We start from the raw sequence: 26,015 nt of genomic DNA, 5'->3' as shown, positions 1-26,015 counted from the left end.
TGCGGTGCAGTGCTGGTGGTGGTGGTGGGGACACATGCGCGCTGGGATGGGAGTGAGCAGAGGATAGCGAAGTATGAGCGGCAGGGAAGCTTTTCTTTGAGTCGTTGTGCGTCTGCACGCCTTGCGCATACCTGTGCGGCGTTCCTATGATGCTTCAATGAATTAGGAAAGGCGAGATGCACACATGCCGATGTGCGTGTATACGTGTGTTGTGAAAGCCCAGACATGATTGCTGCGAGAGAGAGACAGGTGGAGATTGGGCGGGGTGCGGAGGCTAAGCGTCTCTTGTGACGCGCCACGACTTCATCGTGTCTCCTTGCGGCGCCCCTCCTCATCCTCCTCCACCCTTCTATACGCACTCACTCAAAGTTGGACGGATGCCTTCTCTAGAGTCATTGCAGCCGAACTGTTGGCCTCTTCCCTCCCGCCCTTCCCTCACTCTCCCCCTTGCATCTCCTTCTGCGTGCGCCACACGTGACTACACACCATCTCCGCCGCGCTCCATCCGCGCCGCTTGCCTCTTTCCTCTGGAGAGAGGTTGACAGGGGATGGGTGCCGTGCGGAAGGATAAAGGGGAGAAGAGAACTGGGGGCGAGCGGGGTGGCGAATCGGAGGGCAACATCGTCACTGTTCCTGCGATGTAGTTAGGAGGGCTAGATGTTGCTCTATGGCTGTGCTCGCGTGTGCCTGTGTCTACGTCTCTCCGTCTCTTGATGGTGCTGGCAGCGAAGCTCGAACGCAGCCAACAAAGGTCTGTACAGGACGGCCTCTCCCAGGGGGATCGTGCTGTGGCTTGAGGCTGCGACACGTGCTCTGCGGCGCGTCGCGGCCATCCGCTTCCGCATTCCTTTCCACTTGCCTAACATTCGACCATCATGGTGTATCTTGCTGGTTAATCAGCATGACCTCTCTCTCTCCTGTTCCTTCCCCTTGCTCGACCGACGGCTTCACGACGATGAGGACAGCGACTGAAGACGGCAGCGAGCAGGTATGGTGGCGCCACCGTGCACAGCGGCGCGCGCAGACCTCCCCCCCCCCTGCCTGTTTCTTCGCCCTTTCTTTGGCATCTGCTGTACTTACGCTTTTCCTCCCTTCGCTCCTGTGCCTCTCCGTGGGTCGATCTCTACTTCACCGCTCAGCACTCATCTACGCACACACGCAAGGGCGCATAAACAAAAATATCAGCTCCCCAGAGGCGCGGCCCTTCCGACGCCCTGCTGTCACGTGCGTGTGCGTACATCTGTGAGATCGAGGCGTCACATCTCTGTGAGTCTCTCACCCCCCACCACCACCACCACCACCACCGAAGAGAGAAGGCATCTGCTGCATGCTCATCCGTGCATGCCGCCGGCCGTTATCAGTCGTCTAGTACCACAAGATGCCTGCCGTACCACCGCCACTTAGCTGGAAAGCGCGGCTGCACAACTTCTACGCTTCGAACAAGCGGGACGTCTTCTTTGGCTTTGTTGCCTTCTTCGCCCTCGCGACGGTCGCGCGGGCGGAGATGATGCGCAAGGGGGTGCTGGAGCGCCCGCCGCCGCAGGAAGTGCACCCTAAGGTGTCGCGTGAGTTTGGCAAGAGCAAGCATAAGTCCGGAGAGTAGAGTTTCACAAGAATGATACGCGCGCGCCGTATTTGCAGTGCCGCAAGCCCGCTTGCGACTCTGTGTACGTGTGCGCGTACTGCTTCTCGCACCCACCGCCCACCGCGCCTTCTCTGCTTTCTCTCGGTCGATGCCGAACAGGAGAGGGGGGGAGACAAACGCACTTGATGGCGGTAAAAGACGAGAAAGAGGCATCGTCCTTCTCACAGGCGTTGGCGCGTCGAGTCACCGCTGCGATGTGGCACACAGACAGACGCCGCGGTCGCAAGTCACTGGAACACTTCATCCTTGCCGTTAAAATTCATCATCACTCGCCTCCCCAAAGGCAAGCCTACACATACACACACCCACACGCATCAGAGAGCATCGACCAGTGCTCACGCGAGCAGCAAGAAAAGAGCTGCCCTCATTCGTAGGGGTGTTCATGCAGCGTCGCTGAATCCCAGTGCACACTCCCCTGCCCAGGCTACTTGGTCACCGTCCATGTTTGCGGTGGTACGCGAGCGCTGGCCCTTGCCCTCCTCTATTGTTCACGTCGATGCCGCAGCAAGCGCAAGGCGTGCTAGCGCCACCTGTGCACCGCTCCCCCTTACTTACCCGCCACCCTTCCACCCTTTCCCATTCGCCCATCATGCCTTACTGGACAAAAAAAATGGCCCACCGTCATCGCTCTCCCCCTCGCGTTCCTTGTGCACGCCTCCGTCTTGAGCGTGCTCCCGCTCGCGCACCCCAGGTCGCGAAAGGAGGCCGTTGGGTGCATCATACATCAGAAAAGTAACGCAGCAACATCATCGAGTACGTGAGGAGGGCCACTCACCACTTGAAGCCACCGTTGCGCAAACACGTGCAGAAACCGGCTCGCATACACGAGAGCAGAGGCGCGCGCGGAGCAGCGAGAGCGCGACTGCCGACGTTGGACAGCACACGCGCGGTCCTCTTCCCGCCCCCTTCTCCCTGTCACTCGCTCTCCTTCAAACCCCTCCACTTATACCCAGTGCTCGCACCCACCGTCCTTGTTGCTTTCCTTTACCCGAGTGTTTCCGTTGGCTCGCACAGCACTCACGGACTTTCTCTGATTGTGGAGGAGCTGGCGTGCTTTTACACGACGCTCACACACATACACAGACATCTCTTCCCGTCGGTGCTTCACACGCGCACGAGAGGGACAGCAACAGCAGCAGCAACGGAACGAGAGAGAGGGCGATACTGCGGCATCAGCACGCACATACACACACACTCACTCTCTTGATACATCTCCTTCTCGTTCCCAATCTCTCGTTGCCTGTTTGCCCTATCACCACCTACACACACACACACACACGCTCGCGCGCGTTTTTCTTCTGTTTTGTTGTCGTTGTGCTGCCGCTCTCGGTGGCGGAAGCTCCTTGATTGATTTCGGCTGCCTTTACTCTTGTACTTGTCCACGTGGGTGCCTGCGTTTCACTTTGACCTTCGCCCGCCTCCCGCCCCCTTTCTCTGTCTGTGTCTGTGTCTGTGCCCCCCCCCCCACCCCACCCCTTCCCCCCTCTTACTCACTTTTCTGTGTCTGTGCGACTCCCTCCCCTCCTCCTCCTCTTCCGTTTGATCCCTGCCGGTCATCCCCGCTGACAGTGGGAGGGGTTTTGTTGCTCGTATTTGCTGGCGTTGCAGAAGCACCGCCACCACCCCTCCCCCGCCGTTTTTCGAGTCTCTGTGCGCGTTTTTCGAAGTGGCGCAAGAGGCACGGGTACCACTTCGCTTAGGCCCCTCCCTCTCCCTTCTTTGTGTGTTTCTTTCTTTTCCATCCTCTCATCGGTTCTGCTGCCGTTGTGGTTGCTGTTGTCGTCGTGACGTGTGCTCGTGCTGCCCTCTTCCGGTTGTCCCGCCTCCTTCTCGACTTTTCTTGTTCTTTTTTTTTCGTTTCTGCTCTCGCTCTCCTCTGCGTCTCCTTGGACAGATCGACTGTAGGCGACATACACACACACACGTGCACAGATCTCTTTCCTTCCCTCCCTCCCTCCTTCCTTTCTGCTCCCATCACAGTCACCCGACTCGCTCACGCGTTTCTCCCTTGTTGTTTCGTCTTTTTTCACGCCCCGCCGTCTCCCTCGTCCGCCGTACGCCGCGCCTGGCTCTCTCTCGAAGGAGCTACCCCCGTCAAGAGGCGATCTCTCCATCTTCTCAAGAATTGTTTGCTCCTCCTCGTTTTCCTCCCAGTACGCACACATCCTCTTTCGTTGTTGTTTTGCGGTTTTATTTCTCGTTAGGTGGTGCTGCCGGCATTGTTGGCTTGTTTCGCTCCTGCTGGTCGTCAGCAGCTTCGCAGCCACCCGTCTTCTTGTTCATCGGCTCCTCTTGCTTCCTGTGCGCGTGTGTGCGTGCGTCTCCCTCCCTCCCTATCTGCGCCCCGCGCGCACAGACCCACCCTTCCATCTGTACGTCCATATATATATATATATATATGTGTGTGTATATGTATATGTATATACGCTCCTTCCATTGATCCCCCTCTTCCCGTTTTGTTTGCGAAGGCTACGGACGCGCTTCCTTGCTTTTGTGTGTGTGTGTGTCTCTCTCCATCCCTCCCCTGGTCCCCTTCAGCGTGCGGGCGAGTCGCGCGTTGTGCGCGGGTACTCGACAGGAAGTGCTGCTGCTGCTGGTGTCTGTGTTTGGGCGTTTGTGTGCGACTTTGTACGGTGCTGCGGATAGAAAGGGTCTGCGCTGTTCCCTTTTCTGAGCCTTCGTTTGTTGTCGTAGTGGGTCTGCTGCTGCTGCGGCGGCGGCGGCGGCTACTTGCGCTTCGCTCCGCCGCTCTCTCTCTCCGCAGCACACCGGCAGAGTCGCGGTCGCACGCGCACAACTTCAGCGCTACTTTGCTTGTCGGCTCCTTTTCTTTTTTTTTCCGTTGGTCTTCGCCGGAGGCGGCGCGTCTCGTTCTCTGCTTGTGGTCCCCGCGCGGGGGACTTCTGTAACCGTGTAACGATCGAATATGCTTCGGAAAGGTCGAAAAAGCAACATCAACAACGCCGTCGGCGGCGGCGGCGGTGCCCCGCTGCGAAGCTCCACGCGGGACGTGTGGAGCCACCAGCCTCCGACGGCGTTGTCTCCTGCAGCGAACCGCGCCAACCTGCTCTATCAATGCTACGACGCGTCTGTGTATGCACCGAGTAACGCGACGTTTCTGTCACCTGCGAACGCCAGCGGTGGCGGCAAACAGCGCCCCAGTGTCACGGCTGGCTCTTACGCTGCTGGTGCAGCAAGTGGAAAGGCAAGCCGCACTAGACGAGGAGGCAGCATCGCCGGCTTCAATGGAACTAAGCGCCAGAGTAACGCGCAAGCGACAGCGATGGCCACAGCTAGCAAGCAGCAGCAAAAGCTTGATAGCAGCGAGTCGCGTGCAACACCACCGCTGATCCCAGCACCGCCGCCGGTTGCCAGGGGTGGTGATAGCTACGTCAATGAGAATACTCGCCTTGTCGTTTCGGACCCACTCCCCTGCTCTTCACGACAACAGCAGAGAGACGGAAGCCGTGGCGGCGATGCCAATGACTACACTTCGGTCCGTCGTGAGGTCATGGGTGCTGCGAGGGGCCGCGATGAGGTGCGCTACACCCTTGACCTCAGCGGTCGAAGATGCAGCGACAGCGCACCGTACAGCGGAGCTTGCATGGGTCGCCCACGTGCCTCGTCGCTGCCACGCACACACGAAGACGTGAAAGAGATCCTGCCGCGGCTGCGTCCGCTTCGAGAAGTCCGACACGGCGGCGACCTGAACAGGCTGCGCAGTCCGCCGCCACGGCACTCGGCCGACCACCACGGCGCAGCCGCTGGCTACGCGCTGGACAGCTTGCGCACCATGGCGCCAAACGGCACCATGTTTGCCGACGACAGAGAAAGGGAGAAGCAACGCGAGGTACTGAGCGCACCGCCGGCGTCGTCGACAGTGATTCCGTCCAGCTGCTCACCGCGACCGGTGGCAGACCAGGTGCGTCTGCTAGGCCGTCACAACAACCGAGGCAGCGTGCACCGAAGCAACGCTATGGCGACCCGGGTGGCCGGCAGCCCCGATACTCGTATGCTGCGCCCATCGCCGCTCAGCAGCGGCAGCGACGATGACGGGTTTGCCCCTGCCGGCGGGCCATCTGCGCCGGAGACCGCCGCTGCCGCTGCCGCTGGCGCCGGCAACGGCCGTACCGCTCCGATCGAGACCCGGCGTAATGTGAGGGGCGGGGCGGCCGCGGCAGTCGCAGCAGCGATCGCGCAGCGCGGCATCACTGGCCTTGGCGGGACGGTCAGTAAGCCTGTGTATGACAAGAGCGGGGCCAATGCGAAGAAATCGCCGTACGGCGCTGGGGCCGAGCAGCCGGAGAACATCGGTCATGAGGCTAGAAGTGAGGCGGTAGACGCCGACGAGCTTTTCGGTAGCACGCAGATGCTCTGCTCGTTGCGGTCGGGTGCAGAAAGAAGCGACGGCAACACTGCTGGCGCACGACCGCCCCCGCCGGCGGTGCCAATGGCCGCGCCGTCGTCGCGCATGCGCAACCGCGACCACAGTGGAGCGAGGTGCGCTGAGAACGAACTTCCTGTCTACAAGTTTAACGTGGTGCTCAGCAGTGGCAAGACGGCGACAGTCCCTATATCGCTTATCGCCGGCAGCGGCTGTGTGCAAGGGATGCGACCAACCATGGAGGACGCGCACTTCGCCGAGCTCAACGCAACCCACGTTCGTGGCCAGCCCGTCTCTCTTCTGGCGGTGCTGGACGGCCACTGCGGACGGCGGGTGGCCGACCTCGGGGCCAAGTGGCTGCCGCACTACGTATTGCATCACGCCGCCCTTGGCGAAAACAACGCTCTGGCTCTTGTGGAGTCTATCCTGCAGACCGACCGCGAGATTTTCCACACGCTGCAGGCCAAGAGCCACAGACACCACCAGCAGAGGGCGGGCAACGGCAGCGGACGACGACGGCGCGACGTGGATGAAGAAGTGCTCGACGAAATGACGAGCGGGACGAACGGCGGGTCGACACTGATTGCGGCCGCCGTGTGCGGCCGGATGCTGTACGTGGCGTGCCTCGGCGACGCCCGGGCGGTGCTCTATGACGGGCACACCACCATTGCGATGAGCGAAGATCACAAGCCCGGCAACACGGACGAGTCCCGCCGCATCGCTAAATGCGGCGGCTTCGTTCAGTTTGGCCGCGTGTGCGGCATTCTCGCGGTGAGCCGCGCCCTTGGGGACTTCGAGTTCAAGTTCCAGCCGTCGCCGTCGCCCGATGCGGCGGGGGAAGAGAAGCTGTCGACCAACTTCCCGTTTGGCGCCCTACGCGACAACGACTCGAGCGGGTCAGCGGCGCCGTCACCCTCGCACAATCGCCGCTTCATCTCGAATCGGGACTTGATGGTGAGCAACATCGCTGATGTCCGACAGCTGCACCTTACCGACGCCTCCGCCTTCTTACTGCTCGCCTGTGATGGATTGTGGGACGTGCTGAGCAACGAAGAGGCCACCGAGTTTGTGCGCGACTTCCTGTGCTACACGCCGGATGTGTGCGACCCGCACATTTTCTCCGGTGCGAAGTCGCGCCCGTCCCCTGACGTTGTGCAGCGCGTGCTCAACAACTGCTGCCAGAAGCTCGCCGAGTTCGCTGTCGATCGCGGCAGCATGGATAACGTCTCTGTGATGGTGCTCTTCTTCCACGATGTCGTTGACACTGTCGCGCGCTTCAGCGGGCGGGTGCCGTCCTCGGCGAATGTAGGCGGAGCCACTAGCAACACTGCCAGTCAGCCGAACTCGTTGCACGGCTCGGGCAGGTCGCATCCGCGCAAATCGGTGCAGTCGGTCTTCGAGCTGACGAGCAAACAGCTGAAAGTACGCAACGGCCGCATCGTCGCGCAGCGGTAGCGGCAGCCGCGCCCTATGAGTGTCGCGCTCTGCCCCGTCCACACGCGCTCGTCGAAGCGCTGTTTTGCACGCGCTAGTTCTCCTGCGTCATGTTCCGATCAACGCTCACGGACGATTCGCCGCTGCCTTACTCTCCCTCGCGTGGTTTTTCTCTCTGTGACACACGCGCTGCCGGTAAACGACTGCCTCGTATGACGCACATTTAAAAACGGCAGGCGAGCTTTTTCTTTTTGCGCCATCGCCGACGTCGAGCATCCAGAGGATCCTTACTCGAGCAGGGCCCACACGGCGGGATGTAGGAGGGAGGGGGCGTCGTCGTGGCTGAGTGGAGAGGGAGACGTGGCGGCTCCGTGCGTGTGGGTGAGCCATGCACGTCGAAGACACGCTCTTTGCTGACAGCCGGTGTTCTTTCTCGCGCTGCCCTTGCTGCCCTGCTCTGCCTTCGGTCCGCCTCTATGTATATATGGGTCGGCCTACTTTTGTGAGCAGAGATGCGCATGTCAAGGTAGGCGGTCGCGCGCCCATGGATAGAGCGCACGGGCGGCGGAGGGCGGAGGCGTTGGCAGTGCGTCAAGTCTTCCATACAACGGACTGAAGCACTACATAGGCACACCACACTCATCCGCTAAAACGCAGCGGCAAGGCTGGGGGTGCCTGGCCGTCTTCGTCTTCCTCCCAGCTCGGCGGCCCCCCCCACCCACCCATCGGCCCCCTGACGTCTCCGAGTCACAGATGGAGTTTCGTTCTCCCTCTCCTTCTCGCTTTCTCGGCGTGCAAGTGAATGCGCGCTTGTGCGCAAGCGCGTCGACAAGGGCGTGCCAGCGCTGGCCTGCATCCACTCGCGACACATGCAGAAAACATTCATGAGGTAGAAGAGCGGGAGAGGGAGCCGGCGGCGGCGGCGGATGGGACGAGGCACAATGAATGTCCTTGTTTTTTGTTTTGTTTCAACGGTCGTTGCCCCTCTCTTTTCCTCTCCCTCTGCCTTGCCACGGTTTGCGTTCTTTGCTGCATCTTGTCTTTTCACGCGTCTTTTTGGTATTGTGCTCGTGCCCACCGCACGTCCCCTTCCTTCCCTTTATTTCTGTGCCATGTTCTTTATTCGCTGTCCGGCGTTGCTTCTTCATTTTGCTTCCGCCCATGTACCTTTCCCTTCTCTCGCGCTCTCGGTTTGCATGAGTAGTGCCCTGCTGCTCCTCCTCTCCTTGCACACACACACACACACAGCGCCACCACTACCACCACCAACACCACTCACGCGCCTGGTTCCTTCCACCCACCCGCCCACCCACGGCCATCGTCAACTCAACGCGTGGCCACCCTTCTTCTCCCTAATGACTCTTCTCTCCTTTTTCCGCTTGTGTGTGTGTGTGTTGCCGCCATTTACTTTTGCGTGCGTGTGTGTGTGCCCCCCCCCTCCACCCCCTTTCCCCTCCATTCCTTTGCTTTCACGGTGTGGTGTTTCGTTTCTTTCTAGTTTTTGTTTTTTTGCGGGTCTGTCAACGTTTGTGTGTGTGGGCGTATGCGTGTGCAGAGGGGAGGGGAGGTGTCTGCCCATATGTATCTATAGAAGCGTAGAGCTGAGCGTGTTTCCACTTCCTTTTTTTCGTTTTGGTTGTGTGTGTGTGTGTGTGTGTTCGTGTAGGTTTGTGTAGCTTCTTGCTTCTTTTTTCATCACTTATTGCCCGCCTCCCTCCACCTCCCCGGCGTGGCGGGCCCGTTACGCGAGGGCTTCCTCATTTTGCGCCTGTCCGCGGCGGTGGCGGCGAAGGAGGTGAGGAGGAGGTGTGTGGGGGCTCACTCACTCACACACAAACAAGGTTGTGCGCCATCGCGAAAACCAAAAAAAAGCGAAACAGAAAACACGAAGTCGAAGATGCACCGCACGCGCCAGTGTCGTCGACAATCACATCAGCCATACAAAAACAAACAAAGGAGAGGTGCCCCATGCAGGAACAGCGGACGCCGTGGAGGTGAGCGACACGCAAACTGGCACCCACGTGCGCTGCCTGATCCTGCACCCTTGCAGAGGACGTCCGATAGAGCGGTAGCGGCACATTCGGAGCGAAGGAGGACTTCGGTGGGTCACAGATACACACACACGTCGCGGATGCGCCAGCCACGGCTAGTCCTTGCCGACCACCCCAGCCGCCCTCATCCCCTCACGCTCCCGGAGGAGAAGAGGATGTGTGCGGCGGTGGCCAACGCCGCATGCCGGCTTTGCTCCTTTTTACTGATGGCTGTTTCGCTTTCGTGCATCTTCGGCTCTCCCCAACGATGCCGGCAGCCTCACCGTGGCATCTGAGGGCCCAGTAACCCCCATTCGTTCTGGAGAAGCCGAGCAGCCGCCAGCCGGCACCTCGGGTGCCGGCGCGGGCTCTTGGTGGCAGCGGGCAAGTCTGGGGTAGGGCTGTGCCGAGGAGACTTGCGGTGATGATGGCGTTTGTGTGAGCTCGCGAAGACTCCTGTGCATCCCTCTATATATATGTACACGAATCCACCTCTTGTATTTCTGCTTTTGCCTCGTTGTCGTGATGTTGAGCGTGATTCCATGCCGAACCTGCGCCGTGTGCCGTGGCATCGAAATGGGGCGAAGGATGACCAACCGACGTCCACAGCGATGACGGAGTCGCGGTGACGTCACCGCGGCGCCGAGTGGCCACTGCGCGGTCAAGCACACTGCTCACTCTGAGGAGGGATATGGTCCGATAGCGCCCGTGGTGACAGGCGCCCGACTATACTCCTTCCATAAAGCGAGCTTCAAGCTGCACCGCGCCCTGATTGTGACATCGATGTGCAAAGGCTGTGCCCGCCACAGCGGCAGTGGAGCGAGGACGCGGCTCGCTTGGATGAATGCATGCTACCTACCCAGATGTGTGCAGCGCTGATTGTGCAGCACGTATGCGAAGACAGAGCAAGGGGAGACAGGAAGGGCCCACAAGATGCACGGCCCGATTCCATTGCAGACGCCGCGTCCTAGAGGACGAGGATGGAGCCGTGGTGCTGCGGAGGTGAGGTGCGCTGTGGTGGTGCTTGCGTCTATTCGCTGGCCTGTTCGCGGTGGCAGAATGGGCACGTTTTTGGAGCGAAACAAACCGCAACGAGAGAGAAGAGGTATCGTCAACACTGCTGTTGCGCCCACGTTCAAACTCTTCTCCTCCCGCTTGTGCGTCTCCAACGCGTTCTCTTCTTCTGGCGCGCCTGACTACCCATCTTGAGCGCAACCACGACAAGAACATAAGCGCGCACGCGCCCAACCCTCGATACCCGCACCAGAGGTGACCCTTCCCCTTTCCTCTGTACCCTGGCTCTTGCCTGTTCCTCGCAGCGGGCACACCTCTCACAGCCACTGAGTTTTTATCACACGCCACCTTCACACACACACACACCACCACCACCACCACCACCGAGAAACGCGATCACTGCCCGCGACCGCCGCGCTCTAGGCACGCCCGTCACGAACTGTCATTAAGCTATCTTCGCTACCGCTGCCTCTTCGTCCCCTTCTGGGGTTGTGTTTGCCGTGCTTCAGGATGTTGCTCACCAAGGAAGAGGTCCAGACCATCACTCTCAACGCCAAGTCGGTGCACAAGTACGCGGATCAGGCGTTCTTCCCTGCTGAAATCAACGAAGCCGGCAAGCGCATCGGCGATCAGCCGTTTCTCAACTTCTTTGTGCGCTACCATCACCGTCATGCGCCGGAGCAGTACTCGTGGTCGCGCTTGCGTCGCGTGCTGCTGCTCGAGGACGTAATGACAGCGCACAAGTCGGGCACAGCTCCCGTTGTGACCTCCCCGACGATTGAGTGGCGCGGAAAGATATTCTGGGTCTGCTTCGCTGTGGAGCCGGTGCAGCCACGGTCGTCCTCGTCCGCAGCGCCTAACGACACAGTGAAGGAGGAGATAGTGATGCTGCCGCAGCTGTCGAACACGGTTCCAACGGAGGACGAGGTTTTAGCCTTCTGCGTGGCTAGCGCGAACCAGCGACCGACAGAGGTGTACGCGGATGGAGTTCTCGGCGAGGCACCCGCGGCGCCGCCGGTTTTGCTTGAGTCCGGGGAAGTGGCGTCGGCAACCCAGCCGGTCGCGCAAGACCCTCTGCCGCAACCGGAGGGTGTGGAGGGCGTCAATCAGGCGCCGCCGGCGGCGGCGCTCAACCCGCGCGCGTTTGTGCCGACCCCTCGGCAGGTGGAGTTACTTCGTCAATACAAGAAGCAGCACCTGGCGCAGCATCAGTGGACTGAGGATGAGATTGAAGAGTCGAAGGTGCTGCGGCAGCGGTACTGCACCTTGGGTGTAGCGACGGCACCTGTGCGCGCCGTCACCTACATTCAGCACCACCGTGTTGAAGAGCGCAAGCAGCAAAGGCATGCGCTCGGGACGTCCTCGTTTGCTGGTGCCGCGGTGCGGGATCTGAACGCGTCACAGGCTGCCGAGCTGGACCTGTCGGAGGAGCCAGTATTCAGTATGGCCGCAGAAAGCTCCGACGTCTTTGCTGTGACACACACGCAACGCTCGACCCTCTCTGCAGTCGCGCCATCATCACCATCCGCGGCGACATCTACGACAAATACACCGCTATCACCATTTCTGCCACGAAGCGTGCTGCGTGCTCAGCAGCAGCAGCACGCATCCGCCTCACGCGCCTTGAATCAGCATGCCCCTGCCGAAGAGCCGTCTTCGGTATTAATCCTCGGCGACGGTGCGCCAGCGTCCTCCTCGCAGCTGTCCGTGTCGCAAACACCACCGCCCGAGACGCAGGCGCAGGCGAGCCTGCAGCCCGGATCCTTGACGGCGCTGTCCCAGCATCTGTCACAGCTCCGTGAAGCCGAGGAGTCCTTTTATCAATACATCAGCGAGGAGTCCCGCAGCGCCTACCTGAACCGACTCGCCGACATAACGAAGCGCAACAGCGAGACAAACACGCGCAATCGCCGTCGCGGCATCGCCAACGAGCGGCGTCTGGAGCGAAAGGGTAATCTCCTGGAGTCGTGCGGCCTGTGGATCACTGATGACAAGGAGCGGGCGAGCAAGGCAGAGGACTACGTCAAGGCGCAGGCAGGCGACTCCAGCAGCACTAGAAAGAACGACGAGAGTACCACAGTCGCCAGCGCGGTAGCCGCCGGCGGCGCTGCCGGCGACGGTGCTGACACTGCAAAGAGCACCGAAGACGTGTTCGTGGAGCGGTTCAAGGCGTACTACGACGCGCAGCGGATTACCTTCGCGGACTGCGCTGATTCGGATCTGTTTGCCGACGGCAATGACGCGGACATCGGCCCCCTCTTGCATGCAGCCGCAGCCGTATTCGATGTCAGCCCAGAGTCTGGCAAGGCTCACCCACCGAGCAGCGCTGGCGCCGTGACGGAGGCGATGCGCCTCGGCCGTCGTCCTGTGCGGCGTCTTTTGCCCAATCGGCTTCGCACCGAGGAGAGCACGCCTGCGTTGGTGCAGGCGCAGCTGTTGCATCGCAGTACTGTGCGTATGGCGAAGCGCGCGCGAGAGGAGTGACGCGCGTGCCGTTGATACCCGAGCGTGCAACAGCACCGCCGTCATGGGCTGTTTGGCCCTTTAAGCACTGTGAGCGCCTCTGCAGGGTGTGCGTGTGTGTCTGTACCCCTTCCCTCTCGCGGCTCTGCGATTGTATGCGCCTCTCTCGCCTCTTTTGGGTTGCGTAGTGCCGTTCTGACGCTGTTCTGCGTTGTACGTATGTGTCGTAAGGACGTCGTTGCGTGTCAAGATGGGGGGAGGGGGCAGAGAACGAGCTGTGCGTGCGTGTCTGTGTATGTGCGTGTCCTTGAGATTCCGCCGGAGGAAGGCACCAACATGTGTGGTGGTCGTGGTGGTAGGGGGAATGGGGCTGAGACCGCAAATAAAGAAGGGGGAAAGCGAAAAGGTTGAAGAAAAACGTCATGTGCGCTTTTCAGCAAGACTTGCAGGCAGGAGACCAAGAACCGCGCGCGCGTAGTCTCAGTTGCCGAACAGCCCGTGCGCATTCAGTGAACTGGCCTTTGAGAAGATCGCCCATGACAGCAGCAGAAGCTGCGGAAAGAGAAGGGGGAGGCGTCAGCATCGGCAGGCGAGGCTGTGCCAATTCAGCCGTGCATCGGCGTGTGCATGTCACGGGGCGTAAATCTGTGCGTGGTCCTCTTGCTTAAAATGTGCTCTGGTGTGATGCGCAGCCTCTCAAAGGTTGTGCGATGTTTACCCCTGTGGTGGGGGGAGGGGAGGGGAGGGGAGGAGGGGGAAGGGGGCCAGCGCCACGCACACGCGTATTGTGGCCGCAAAAGCGAATCGGTCTCGGCGTCGTGGGCACCTCCTTTTCCCGCCTCTGTCTCTCTTTCTCTTCCCCGTGCACAACCTCCACTTCTTTCTCTGCGGATATCCCTCCGCCCTCCACCTTCCCGCAAACACATGCACACGCACATACATGCGAATTCCCTCGAAGCTACTGGTAAAGCGCTGACCGCCCCGCACACCTCACCCCCACCCTCTCGCTCTTCCTTCTTGAGTCCACCAGCGGCAGCGCCAGTCTCCCGTGCGAGAGGGTCCGAGTCATGGAGCGCGGCAGCAGCGATGTGGCTGCCTCGCTCTTAGCGACGGAGTTTAAAGGGGACGCACAGTCGTCTGAGCGTCTCCGAGCTGGCCGCCCCAAGGCTGTCGCCACGGATGCTGCTGCAGGCCCTTTCCCGGGCCGGCGCCGCGCAAGCAGGACTCAGGTGCAGTCGCTCCTCGAGGACCAGCGCCGTTTTGCGCTACGCGACGGCGTTGCATTGCCGCAGCAGTATTCGTCTTCTGAGGGTGTATCGGCCACCGACTGCAGGGCCGGTGCTGTGGCCCTCTCGCGCCTGCCGGACATGTTCGGGCAGGGAGCGCTGCCGGCCAAGGCCTTGGCATCGCCGACTTCCATGAATGCTGCATTGTCAACGTCGGCGGTCGCCACGGCTCTGCAGGACGCCGTGCTCTGCTGGGGCGCGTCATCGTCGTCATCTGCGACGCGTGGAGGTGCGGTGGGTACATGTCGCAGCAGCGTCGGTGGCAGTGGAGCCATCTCGGCGCCGCACGTCCGTCGCTCCTGGCGACTCATAGAAGTAACGCATCGAAGCGCAGTGCCTTCAACCTCGTCGCCGTACCCACCTTTGAACTGGAGCGTCGGGCAGCGTTGGGAGCGCGCAGACCACGTGGCCCAGGTCAACGCTCTGGCCCATGCCGTATGGGCGGAGCCGGTCATGCAACCTGCTAGCGTGCAGGCCGCACCGCTGCCGACTGGCCTGGTGCGATCTAACACAGATTGCTTGTACGCCAGCGGGTTGCGCATGTGCTTCGACAGCACGCGCTCCACTGCGTCCTTGCCAGCCTTTGCGTCCGCTGCCTCCTCCAACGTCCTTGTGCGCACGGAAGTCGAGGACACGCGCGAGGAGAGCGCCGTCCACGGTTGTGGCTGCTCCTCACTATTTGCGGCATCAGGCGCGATGACGGCGGCGAAGCCGCCGCCGCTGGCGTTCTTCACCTTCACAGAGAGCGAGTACGATGCGATCGTTCCACCACCGCCGCCATCGACACGCTTCACGTACGCTTCGTCCTGCTACCTGGTGCAGCTGTGGGCACGGTTCGGCAATCCCGTCGTGACTGTGGATCGTTGGCGGTGGCCAGAGGGTGGTAATGAGGAAAGTGGAGGCAAAGGCGAGCGGTGGGTGCCGTCCGTGGAGGAGGTGTGCGCAGAGTACCACCGCGTCACCGCCGGAGTTCTGCAACAGCGGCGACAGCAGCTGCTGGACGCTGTGCAGTCGCAGCAGCCTCACCTGCTGAGCGAGTCGTCCCCTGCACTGCCGCCTACAACGTGCGCCACTCGCAGGGGTGGAAGGAAAGGGACAGAGGCCACGGTCGACGAGCGCAGCAGCTCTGTCGCTGGAGGTGCTTCGACGACGGCGCCCTCACATCATGTGCATCCTTTTGTGGCCTCCTTTGACCGCTATGCTCTTCTCCAGAGCACTCCAACCGCAGCACCCGCAGATGACGTCCGTGCGGCTCCTGCATCATCGCAGCAGGCGCTGAGCACTGCGAAAGGCCGGGACGGCGGGCACTCGGTGTCGCTGCTGCCATCACAACTGTCACCACCGCCGATCCCGCCATCGACGCACGGCTCTTCCGCCACTATTGCCGCTACCGCATGTGGTGATTCGGGGTCACTTACATTGGATGCCCCTCCTTCACCACCGCCAGCAGGGTCCACAGCCACTGCTCAGGAGCGGCTGACAGCGCTGGCGACGCCAAACGCCTGGTTCGCGCACGACGCTGAGGTGCGCCGACGCGCCTGCCTCGCACGACTGCTACGGCAAGAGCAGCAGGCAAATGTGCCGTATCAGCAGGCGGCCAACCGATACCTCGCCTTGGTAGCGGGTGCCGCGGTGGCACTGCAGCGCGCTGTGTTTGCTTTTTACAACCGCGGTGATGAAGCCGACATGCCTGAGGCACCGGTGTGGGAGGAGGTGGTGGCAGGGGACTCGACTGACCGCGCTAGCCTCACGGAGGCGGACGCGCACCTTGGTACAAGCTCTCCCTCTTCACGCCGGCTGGGCCGCCCTCCTCGGAGCACCTTCACGGTGCAGCTGCAGCCGCTACCGAGGGTGGACCCGGCCGCGTGGCGGGCAGCCGAGGTCGCGGTACGCAAAGCGGAGGCGGAAGTGCTGGGCTCGATGAGCCCCGCCGCGCCAACAGCAGCTGCTGATGCGGCCTCGCCTTCGCGGCGCCCGCCCCGGTCCGCTGCGGCAGTGGCGCGATCGCAGAAGCGCCCACGTAGTGCGACCACAGAGCGAGCCGCTACGACCGGCAAGCGCAAAGGCCGCGTAGCGGTGGCCAAGAGCGCCCCAGATGGTGCTGCAGCAGACGCCCTAGCGCAGCTCAACGACGGCGACGACGAGGTTGCCGACAGCGAAGCATCCGCGCTGTCTGAAACCGGTGGCGCGTTCAGCGACGACGAGCAAGGCCTCGAGGACAGCGTCGCAGGTGAGGAGGGTGATGGGGGCGTGAAGAAGGGATTCACAGAAGAGCAGCGACAGCAGCATTCCACGCAGCCCTCTCCTCGAAAACTGCCGTCATCGCGGCTGCGCCGTTCCGTTGGCACTGGGACATCTCATAGTCAAGCATCACATCTTTCAGTGGATGCCACGTACGCAGCGCTGCAGGCTTACATCACGGACGTGCTACCTTTCCGCTGTGCTCGGCTGCGCGGCGTGGTGCAGGCGGGTTGGCTGCTCCCCGCACCCCCCGCACTGCCGCACACCCTCACCGACCCCATTAAGGAAGAGGAGGTGTGCACCGTCGATGCGCAGGTACGAGGGAAAACCGGTGCAGAGATTTGGCCGACACCCGCCTTTCCATCGTCGTCATCCGCGCCACAGCAAGAGCAGGCACCCGTGACCGGCGACACGGCGGCGACACAGTCCCTGGATTCAGCTCTGCTTGCCCCCATTCTAACAGAGGGGGAGTATCAGCAGCTGCGAAAGGTGAGCACGGCGGGCGTCTGCAACCGCGTCGTTAGCCACACCGATGAGGCTGTCCTTCTCTCCCTGCCATCTGCTGTGCCGCGGCTGCACCGTGAGGTGGAGCAGGAGCTGGAGCGGTACCTGTATGAGGACACATCAGCGTTGATGGAGGTGAACCCGATTGCGCAGTCGCTCGTCGACGCTATTCGTGTCGCCTACACGCAGAACAAGCTGCTGCAACGCTTCGCAACGCGGCTGGAGCACGTTCGGGAAGGACTGAAGAAGGTCAGCGAAGAGTGCGAGGAGGAGGCGCAGGCGGTGCCGCGCGTACCCTAAGGAAGTGCGCGCCCGCACCAGCGGGTCCCCGGAAGCGTCCGCCATCCCCCCCCCTCCTCTCTCCCGGTGCCGCGAGGCGCGTCTGTTGGCAGGAAGAAGCGCTGGTGTGGGAGAGGCCGAGAGGGGGAGAGGATGAAGTGCTGTGCCTGTAGGTTGCTGTCCAAGTCGCACGCATGGTCCCTCTCTCTCTCTTCCCTTGCCCCCCCCCACCCACGCACACGCACACGCACACCGTTGCCTCTAGCTTGTGCGACAGACCTTGCGCATACACGTACATGTGCACAGATCAACACGCAAGCCCTCGTGCGCCCCTCACGCGGGTGGAGGGGAACTGAAAGTACGCGTGCTCGGGTCGACAATGCCAATAAGAAAAAAGTGGAGAGCAGATTGGCGGTTGATGTCGGTGGTGGTGGTGGTGAGAGATGTGCACGAAGGTGTCTAAAAAAGCGGCAGCTCACGCATACACATGCGCACTGTCGCGAACGCGGCGTGGTGCGCCTCTCCACGTCCAACTGCATTCAAGAGAGACCATGCAGCGTTGCTGCTGCTGGAGCCGATTTCTCTCTGCGCGCGTAGCTCAGTTCTCTCTCGCTTCTCTATACACGAAGTGGAAGGCCATATTTACCGTAATCCTCCCTCTCCCCCATCACCTTTACGCCAGCACCACGCCGGCGTGTGCACGTGCGTGCAGTTGTCGTCCATCAAAGTGCTGCCCATTTTTTGTTTTGACCCGCCTTCATCTATCCTTGAGTCGCGTGCGGATAACACGTGCGCGGCTGTCGAACGAAAATGCGCAGCATCTCATCATGCGCATGCCGCTGCTACTAGCACGGCAACCAACCCGGCGCCTTGGCGCCACTCGGTGGCGCCCAGCAGCACATCTGCGATGCTCTTCGCCGCCGTTTTCGACGCCACAGTGTCTGCTCAGCACCTCTGCTGCGCACCGCACCTCACAACCTCCGCTGGAACGGCAGTACCAGGCCCCTCCTCCTCGCGAACCTCCCGTACCATCGCCCGCGTGTTCGCCACCCTCCATCCGGCCAGCGGTTCACGCAAGAAACAACGAGCTGCTGGAACGCTTGGTGGAGTGCATCCCGCGGGCACCAGTGTGCATCCCAGTAAGCTCGCTTTACTTGCTCTTCACAATCGACGGCGCCACGACTCCAGTGCTCTTCGAGTCGGCGTGGAATTTTATCAACTCCGCGAGCGAGACGACGTCAACAGCCGTGGCAGCGCCGAAGAGCTCTGCAAAGGAAAAGAGGGCCGGCCAGCTAGCATGTGCGCGGCCCTCTCCCATCGATGCGACGGCTTTTTCAGCGCTGTCATGAGAAGCTTCCTTGAATATGCAGCGGCGTCGCAATTATGTGCAGGAGACTTCACGGACGCTGTCGGAGCTTCTTCTCTGTATCGCCGGAGAGAATTTGGCGGATGAGCTGCGGTCCTCCGTCAGCGGCCGCGGCAGCGTGCGAGCGCACGGCATATACATGCCTTTTGATAACCTGTACGCCACCGTTGCGTCGTCGGCCGAAGAAGTCGGGCGCGCGCTTGCGGCGCTGTACGCACCTCTGGCACCTGAAAAGCGCGGGCAGCTCGAGAGCAACCTTGCAAAGGTGAGCTGTGGCGCCGCACGGAGCCCCAGCGACGCCGGGAGTGCCGCGGGCGACGGGGATGACTTCCGCTACGCAGATATGTGCTGCCCGCCGATGGCGACTCGCCGACTGGCGGACAGCGCCTCGGCACTCCCAAAAGGCCCGCAGAGGTTCGCGGAACCTTACGGGCGTTGGTCTGCGGTCAAGAAGGCCTTCTTCGCGCCATCCACAAGGGCGTGTCTCGGCGGCCCAGAAACCTACCTGCCTTACTTTGGCGATGCGTTCGAGCCTCCGCCGCCGCCGGCGTTGCCGGTCGCGGCAACCCGCCGTCACGGAGCTGCCACGTCGTTCAGTCCATCAGCGCTGGCGGCCATGCTGTCAACGCACTTCGTGCCAGTGGAGGCGCTGCTGAAGCAGCTGCCACCCGGGTACACGTTCGAGCACGTGCGCCGCGTATTTGGCGAGACGATGGCGCTGGGGTTGGTGGAGCTGGAGAACGAGACGTACTTGCGGTTTTATGGCGGAAAGGACGGCGAAGGCTTCACTCAGAGGGAACGCACTGCGTGTGTTGGCGTTGATGAGGACGCACAAGCATCAACGAATGACGGCAGCAACGGTGGTCGCTTCGACGACGACGATAGGGAGCCAGCAGCGCCTGGGACCTCCGCTCTGGCGCCACAGAGTGGCGAAGCGGTGCATCCGTACATCGCCGCCTACGAGCCGGATCCGTACTTGCTCTACTCGTTTCTGCCGCGCTTCCCTCGGCCGTTTCAATGGATCCCCCTGTACGCTGTCGTCGAGCACGCCCCGCCGGCGGTGAAAGCGGCGCTGCTGCCGCTGTGTCAGCGCTCCAACTTGCTTTACTTTGCCCAGCAGCAGCACCGAATGCAGTCCACGGCGCAGAAGGACGGCGCCGTCTGCCTCAGCTTTCCGCCGGTGCGCTCGCTGCGCGCGGAAACCACACCGCTGCCGCGTGAATTAGCGGAGGTGCAGCGCCTTCTGCAGACCCGCGGGCTTGTGTACGTGTCGGAGATGGAGGCCGGGCTCGCGTGTCGAATCAGCGATGGCGCAAAAACGAGACATCATCGCCTACTTTGGAACGCTGCGACGGTTTTTGTATCAGCACGAGAGCGTGTTTCAGCTTTCTGTCGTGCCAAGTACCAACGGCCGCTCCGCCGTCATGATAGCCGGCACACCACCGGCGGCGCTGCCACGCTCGTCGGCACCGACGCGTGCAGGAGCTGCTACGCAGGAGCACACACAAGAGGTGCCGACGCGCCGCGGCTTTGGGTTTGCAATTGAAGTGCCGCCGATATCCACCTTCGTGGAGGGCGACGCAGTGCCCACGGTGATGTTGTTTGGCAAGGGCATCAACGCACTTGACGCGAATGGATTTCCTCACTGGTTGGCCTCGGCGGACCTCGCTGTCATGGGCGAGGGGCATGCGATGATGCAGCATCGCAGCGGTCTCTCACCCGAGGAACGGCTGCAGATCACCTCGACGCAGAAGCGCTCGAGCCAGAAGATCCGTCGTCGCATGGCTTTGGCCGCTAACCCAAACTCGCCATACACGGCCCCCGAGGTGTTATTGGACACCATTCTGCGGTATCTGCCGCCCACACGGCACATCGGACTGCGCAACCTCCTACAGGCGCTGCCACCGGCGATCACCGACTTTCTCCCTACAGATCCGATCCGGCTGCTCCGCAACGCGCCGACAAAGGTGCAGCTGTTCGAGTTTCGTGAGCAGAATAACATTCGTGTGATGCGGCCGGGACTGCCGCTGCCGGACGGACGGCTGCGCAGCACCTACAGCGTCGATGAGTGGTTGCACGTGCTGGCGACTGAACTGCCGCCAGGGCGGTCGCGCAACTCGATCGATCTCTTTGGCCGCCTTCGGTATGGCGCACGCGAGACGATATGCTTGCAGCATCACCACTTGATCAACGTGGTGGAGCAATATCCGCAGTACTTTGTTGTTGTTTACGCACATGCCGAATCGGCGAAGAAGTTCGCACGCGTTCAGCTCATCTAAAGCCCACCACCCGCGACTACACTTTCGGACGACGAATGGGACGCGAAGAGGACTACGGTTTTGGATGACATGTTGCAGGCGGCTGCTCGGGAGGACCACGCCATCCTTGCGGGAGACGCTAAACCTGAAGCCGATGCCGTAGCACTCCACCGACGACAGCAAGGCAAGCCACGAATGGACGGCGCCTGGAGATGCTGATGCAAATGCCGCTGTGCAAACGGCCCTCCTTCTCCGTCACTGTGGCTGTACCGTTGCTTGCGGCTGTGATGGTGGGGAGGCTGCAGTGGCTCTTTTCGCCTCTGTGTTGGTCTCTCCTAGGGACGACGTCTACGTAGGCGTAGGAGCGAAGACAACAGGCTCCAGCCACGGAGTAAGATTGATGAGAAGCGATGTGCACGTGTGCGTGCCTGAGTACCCACTTCGCAGTCTGCTCTTTGCCTCCTCCGCATCCACTCCGGTGCCTCGCCAAGGGGGGGGAGGCGGCAAGAGCTTGGATGATATTGGTTAGGACGCTGCGACCTCCTCCTGTTTTGCGGCCATGGTGTGCCCCTCCTCAGCTTTACCCTACTCCCCCCTCGCAGCACGTGCCCGCCTTCGACGTTTGCGAATCCCCGAGGCCTCGCGCGATCATCTCGCTCTTCCTCTTTCGTTCCTCCTCTGTCCTTATGGCTGAGATTTTTCACTCTTTACCAGACACCCACCACTACAAGCACCCCCGGTACAGCGAAGCACCGGATCCGAAGTTGCGCAGCTAGCCATGCAGGACGCATACAACGCTGCGTGCGCGACGTTGCTCCGCGAGCAGGAGGCCGTTTCTGTCAAGCAGGACGTCACCCGACTTTTCGGCTTCTTGGAGGCAATAAAGAACTGCCACGGCAGCAGTTAGAAGCTCGATTGTGGCTGCGAGGGCATCTCCGCGCGCTCCTTCGCGCTGCGGCTCGCGCTCTTTGGCAAGCGGGCGCATCCCCTTTGGGGCAACGGCACGCCTGGCATGCACGCCGGAGATGTGTTTAGCTGTATCAGCGGCTCGGGCTGCATCAGCAGCATCCTGTGCACTTACTAGCAGGCGAAGAAGGCAATCGCCGGCATCTTCATGATTGCTGGTGGCGCCGGTGATGTGCCCCCGAAGGACTCTGCGTGCACCACCAACACCCTCCTTCGTTCCCGCGATGGTGCACCGTCGTACTTCCACGGAGGTGGTGCACCCTGATCAGTCGATGGGCAGCCGGTTCGAGTACGACTTGTCTCTGCTGCGCTATTCGGCCGTGATACTCTTGGAGGAGATGCAGCAGGCGCATGACGAAATCGAGCGCCGCCGCTGCAGGGGCGGAGTCCAACGAAAGGTAGCGCATGCGCATATCGACATGTGAGCCTCTTTTTTGCGGGCGCCGTGCCGCTTCCCTCTCCCTCTTTTCTAATTCTCTGTCTCCGTCTTACGATAGCGACAAAGAAAGAGGGTGATGCGGCATCGCTGGTCTCTCCCCCCCCCCACACACACACATACACACACACCACTCTCAGCGCTCTCTCTATCGCCGCTCGCTCCCTCGACCCTTCCCGCGTTACCGTGCCCGAGGGGAGTTGCCCGTGCGCGGTTCGTGGTGGACTTGCTGGCACGCTCGCACTCGGTACCTCTCCATGTGAGCACCGCTCCATGTTACTTCTTCCTGCTGCTTTGTGTCTCCTCTGCCTGCTCCTCTTCGTACGCATTTGTGCCCCGAACAACACGCACGCACAACAACAAGCATCGTGAAGCTTCCTCAGGACTTTCACTCTATCAGCGACATCCCCGCCACACACCCCTCGCCCTCCCTCTCCTCACCGCCCCCTCCCCCACCCTACGCCCCTACCCACCATCATGTCTGAGATCAAATACGAGAACGGCCAGCCCGGCTACAGCGGCAACACCGTGGTGAAGTGCTTCAAGGACAACGGCAACGGGCTGCTGTTCCGCATCGTGAACGACGAGGAGCACAAGTGGGCGTTCTACAACGACACCACGAACTACCAAATGCTGGTGAAGGTCGCGTTCGGCAAGGACAGCAAGATCGAGGCCATCGGCAACACTACAATGCAAAAAGACGAGGAGTCTGGCGAGTTCAAGTGCGAGCTGGAGATTGCGCCGACGACGACAGAGATGTTCATCGAGGGCGAGCCGAACGGCTTCAAGATCAGCTTCGAGGCTAACCCGATTGCGAAGGCGTGAGGGGGCACCTTTGAGCGGGCAACGCGAGGCAGCTACGAACATGTAGAGAGAGGAGGTAAGGGCGTGCGCGCGCTCACAAGCAAACAGGGACGCCATGTAGAAGCGATAGCAGATCGCAAGCGCGAAAGAAAAAGGAGAGGGAGGGGTAGAGTGACATCTGAGAAGAAGAGAGAAGAGGGTTGGCGTCTGTGGCGAAGATATGTAGTGCGTGCACTTTTTAAGTGCACCGCAGCAACAGTGATTCCAGTCTCCGCAGTGTTCGACGCCGTCTCTCTCTCGCTTACGATACCCTCTGTACCTCTCGCCCTCCTGCTCCCCTGTCGGTCATCCTCACCATGGGCGTGCTCCAGTGGCACGCGTGTCTCGCTAAACGCACGCTCCTGGGGGTACGGCCTGCCTCTCCACTCTTTTAGCCTCTCGCATGCATTTCTGTTACGCGCCGCTGTGATGGAGAGTGCGAGAGTGGAGGGGCGTGATGGACGCATCGATAGGGCGCGAAGTGTTCTCCCCCTTTTTCTTTTCGTATTTTCATGTTTGTTCTTTCTTTCGCTGCCTCGCATCTTTTTCGTTTCGTTTTGCTGTTGTTGCGTGCGTGTGGTGTTTGTGATGCCTCGCATGCGCCTTGTGTCCTTGTCTTTCTTCATCCTCCTCCTCTCTCGCCTGTATATATATATATATTATGTGCGTGCGTCTGTGTGCCCCGCACTCGCTCTCTCGAAGCCACGTCTTCGCTGCCATGTTGTCCGCGATTCATCGTTTATTTACCTTTTTCCTTTGAAAGCGGAATTGGGGTGGTGGCGGTGGTGATGGATGGGTGTGGGTGGGTGTGTATGAGCTTCTGATCTTTGAGCGTCCCCCCCCCCACTCCCTCCCTCCCTCCCTGCCCTTCTGCCCCCCCCGCCGCCGCACGCCTTCATCGCCTCGGTTGTACGCTGTCCCGGTGATCGCTTCCCTCTCTCACTACTTCTTCCTTTTCGCTCTTCCTCCGCACTCCCTCTCGTCTTCTCGCGTTCTGTGTCGCACAGCTTCTCCGGCAGATGCACCGACGACACGCGCCACCGCATGCAGACGCGCATATCTTCGTTTCTTCTTCGGCTCTTTGCTTCTGAGATGGTTATTGTGTATTTTTCGGTGTGCACGAGGGGAGAGAAGGGAACGGAGCGAAGGCACTGAAAACTGTTTCAAGCAACGAACGCACACGCTTTATGAAAAAAAAAAAGCGGGAAGTGAGAAAACAAGCGGGCATGGGTGTGGAAAGAGGGGGGCAAGAGAGAAGATCGATCTTCCAAACTCTGGAGAAGGAAAAGGGGGTGGAGTGAAGTCTAGGAGAATAGGAGAGGGTGGTGGGGGTGGTGCGTGCGTGCGTGCGGGTGACGGTGCATGATGCGATCCGAATGGGGTTGAGGCATGCCCGTCAATGCCCGCGTTGCGAGCATGTCCGGATGTGTGCGTTGGGGAGATAATGATGTATGTGTGTGTGGAAGAGAGAGGAAGGGACTCTGTCCGCTCCCATGCACGGATCGCATTCCTCGCCTCTGATATCCCCTCACTCCCTCCGTGTTTCTATTTCTCGCTCTCGCATGCATTCGCCCACCAACATCACGCACCGCAAGCACACATAGACACTTGTTCTCGCCCCGCCCCCTCCCCTCGCCCTTACCTCGTGCCGTCCCCCGCGGACGCCTTTCACCTCCCTCCCTTCTCTCGTCAGCACGACATGTAGAGACAGAAGATGCGGCAAAACTCGCGAACAAAGACCAAAAGCGGCATCGCAGGCAGAGCGGAACAAACAATAAAAGGGAAGAGCGCGCTTGCAGCACGGCGTGCTCTTTCTCTCTTTGTACGTTTTCTTCGCTGGCTTTGCGTGGCGGTGTGCGTGCCGCGCGGCCCACGCGCCGTTGCCGGCCCCTCTGAAGGCTTCCTTGAGCCAGGCCTCCGCCGATGCCCTGCCGCGTCGCTCTAAGACGGACTAAGAGCAGCGAGGACTACTGCTACCATTTCATCCTTCTGCTTACTGCCCAGTGCGCGCAGGTTAGCTTGCGGCAACACGCCACTCAGGTGCGACGCACATTAAAAACATTCACACGCATGCACTCCTCTCTCTCTCCCCCTCCACCTCGCTTTTCCTTTTCGTCTCCGCTGGCCCGCCGATGCCCTGCATGCGCACATGAGCGTCTGGCCCCCTCTCTCCCTTTTCGTGTGTCTGTGTCGGTGCCTAGACACCATCGTCAGCTAGCATAAGCTTTCTCCTCCGCATACTTCACAAAGCAAGCACAACTGCACACGTTCACTCTATCAGCGACATCCCCGCCACACACCCCTCGCCCTCCCTCTCCTCACCGCCCCCTCCCCCACCCTACGCCCCTACCCACCATCATGTCTGAGATCAAATACGAGAACGGCCAGCCCGGCTACAGCGGCAACACCGTGGTGAAGTGCTTCAAGGACAACGGCAACGGGCTGCTGTTCCGCATCGTGAACGACGAGGAGCACAAGTGGGCGTTCTACAACGACACCACGAACTACCAAATGCTGGTGAAGGTCGCGTTCGGCAAGGACAGCAAGATCGAGGCCATCGGCAACACTACAATGCAAAAAGACGAGGAGTCTGGCGAGTTCAAGTGCGAGCTGGAGATTGCGCCGACGACGACAGAGATGTTCATCGAGGGCGAGCCGAACGGCTTCAAGATCAGCTTCGAGGCTAACCCGATTGCGAAGGCGTGAGGGGGCACCTTTGAGCGGGCAACGCGAGGCAGCTACGGACATGTAGAGAGAGGAGGTAAGGGCGTGCGCAGTGGCGTTTACATGGTGTTTGTGTGCGCGGTGCTCATCGACTTTGTTCTGTCTTCCTCTACTTTCTCTGACGTCTCGTCTCTTCACGGCG

General features: G+C 60.9%; 5 protein-coding genes and 1 pseudogene across 5 annotated transcripts, besides 1 other annotated feature; all 6 read left to right on the top strand.

Moving 5' to 3' along the window:
* Positions 1 to 4,571: 4,571 nt before the first annotated feature.
* On the top strand, positions 4,572 to 7,484 carry LDBPK_140960 (protein phosphatase 2C-like protein; the record flags this gene model as incomplete). Its single annotated transcript, XM_003859415.1, has 1 exon — positions 4,572 to 7,484. The coding sequence occupies one exon, from the start codon at positions 4,572 to 4,574 to the stop codon at positions 7,482 to 7,484; it is 2,913 nt and encodes a 970-aa protein (XP_003859463.1).
* A 3,533-nt stretch (positions 7,485 to 11,017) lies between these two features.
* On the top strand, positions 11,018 to 12,991 carry LDBPK_140950 (hypothetical protein, conserved; the record flags this gene model as incomplete). The annotated part of the gene is made up of 1 exon (XM_003859414.1): positions 11,018 to 12,991. The coding sequence occupies one exon, from the start codon at positions 11,018 to 11,020 to the stop codon at positions 12,989 to 12,991; it is 1,974 nt and encodes a 657-aa protein (XP_003859462.1).
* A 1,046-nt stretch (positions 12,992 to 14,037) lies between these two features.
* LDBPK_140940 (hypothetical protein, conserved) lies at positions 14,038 to 17,301 on the top strand (the record flags this gene model as incomplete). The annotated part of the gene is made up of 1 exon (XM_003859413.1): positions 14,038 to 17,301. The coding sequence occupies one exon, from the start codon at positions 14,038 to 14,040 to the stop codon at positions 17,299 to 17,301; it is 3,264 nt and encodes a 1,087-aa protein (XP_003859461.1).
* Positions 17,302 to 18,785: 1,484 nt separating this feature from the next.
* Positions 18,786 to 20,190, top strand: LDBPK_140930 (annotated as a pseudogene).
* Positions 18,786 to 20,190: a sequence feature.
* A 2,593-nt stretch (positions 20,191 to 22,783) lies between these two features.
* LDBPK_140920 (calpain-like cysteine peptidase, putative) lies at positions 22,784 to 23,131 on the top strand (the record flags this gene model as incomplete). Its single annotated transcript, XM_003859412.1, has 1 exon — positions 22,784 to 23,131. One exon carries the CDS (start codon positions 22,784 to 22,786, stop codon positions 23,129 to 23,131), a length of 348 nt encoding a protein of 115 aa, XP_003859460.1.
* Positions 23,132 to 25,507: 2,376 nt separating this feature from the next.
* On the top strand, positions 25,508 to 25,855 carry LDBPK_140910 (calpain-like cysteine peptidase, putative; the record flags this gene model as incomplete). Its single annotated transcript, XM_003859411.1, has 1 exon — positions 25,508 to 25,855. One exon carries the CDS (start codon positions 25,508 to 25,510, stop codon positions 25,853 to 25,855), a length of 348 nt encoding a protein of 115 aa, XP_003859459.1.
* Between the last annotated feature and the right edge of the window lie 160 nt (positions 25,856 to 26,015).

Source organism: Leishmania donovani, chromosome 14 (assembly GCF_000227135.1).
Source record: "Leishmania donovani BPK282A1 complete genome, chromosome 14".
Lineage (NCBI taxonomy): Eukaryota > Euglenozoa > Kinetoplastea > Trypanosomatida > Trypanosomatidae > Leishmania > Leishmania donovani.
Note: the sequence above shows the minus strand (reverse complement) of the source record. Positions and strands in the feature narration are given on the sequence as shown.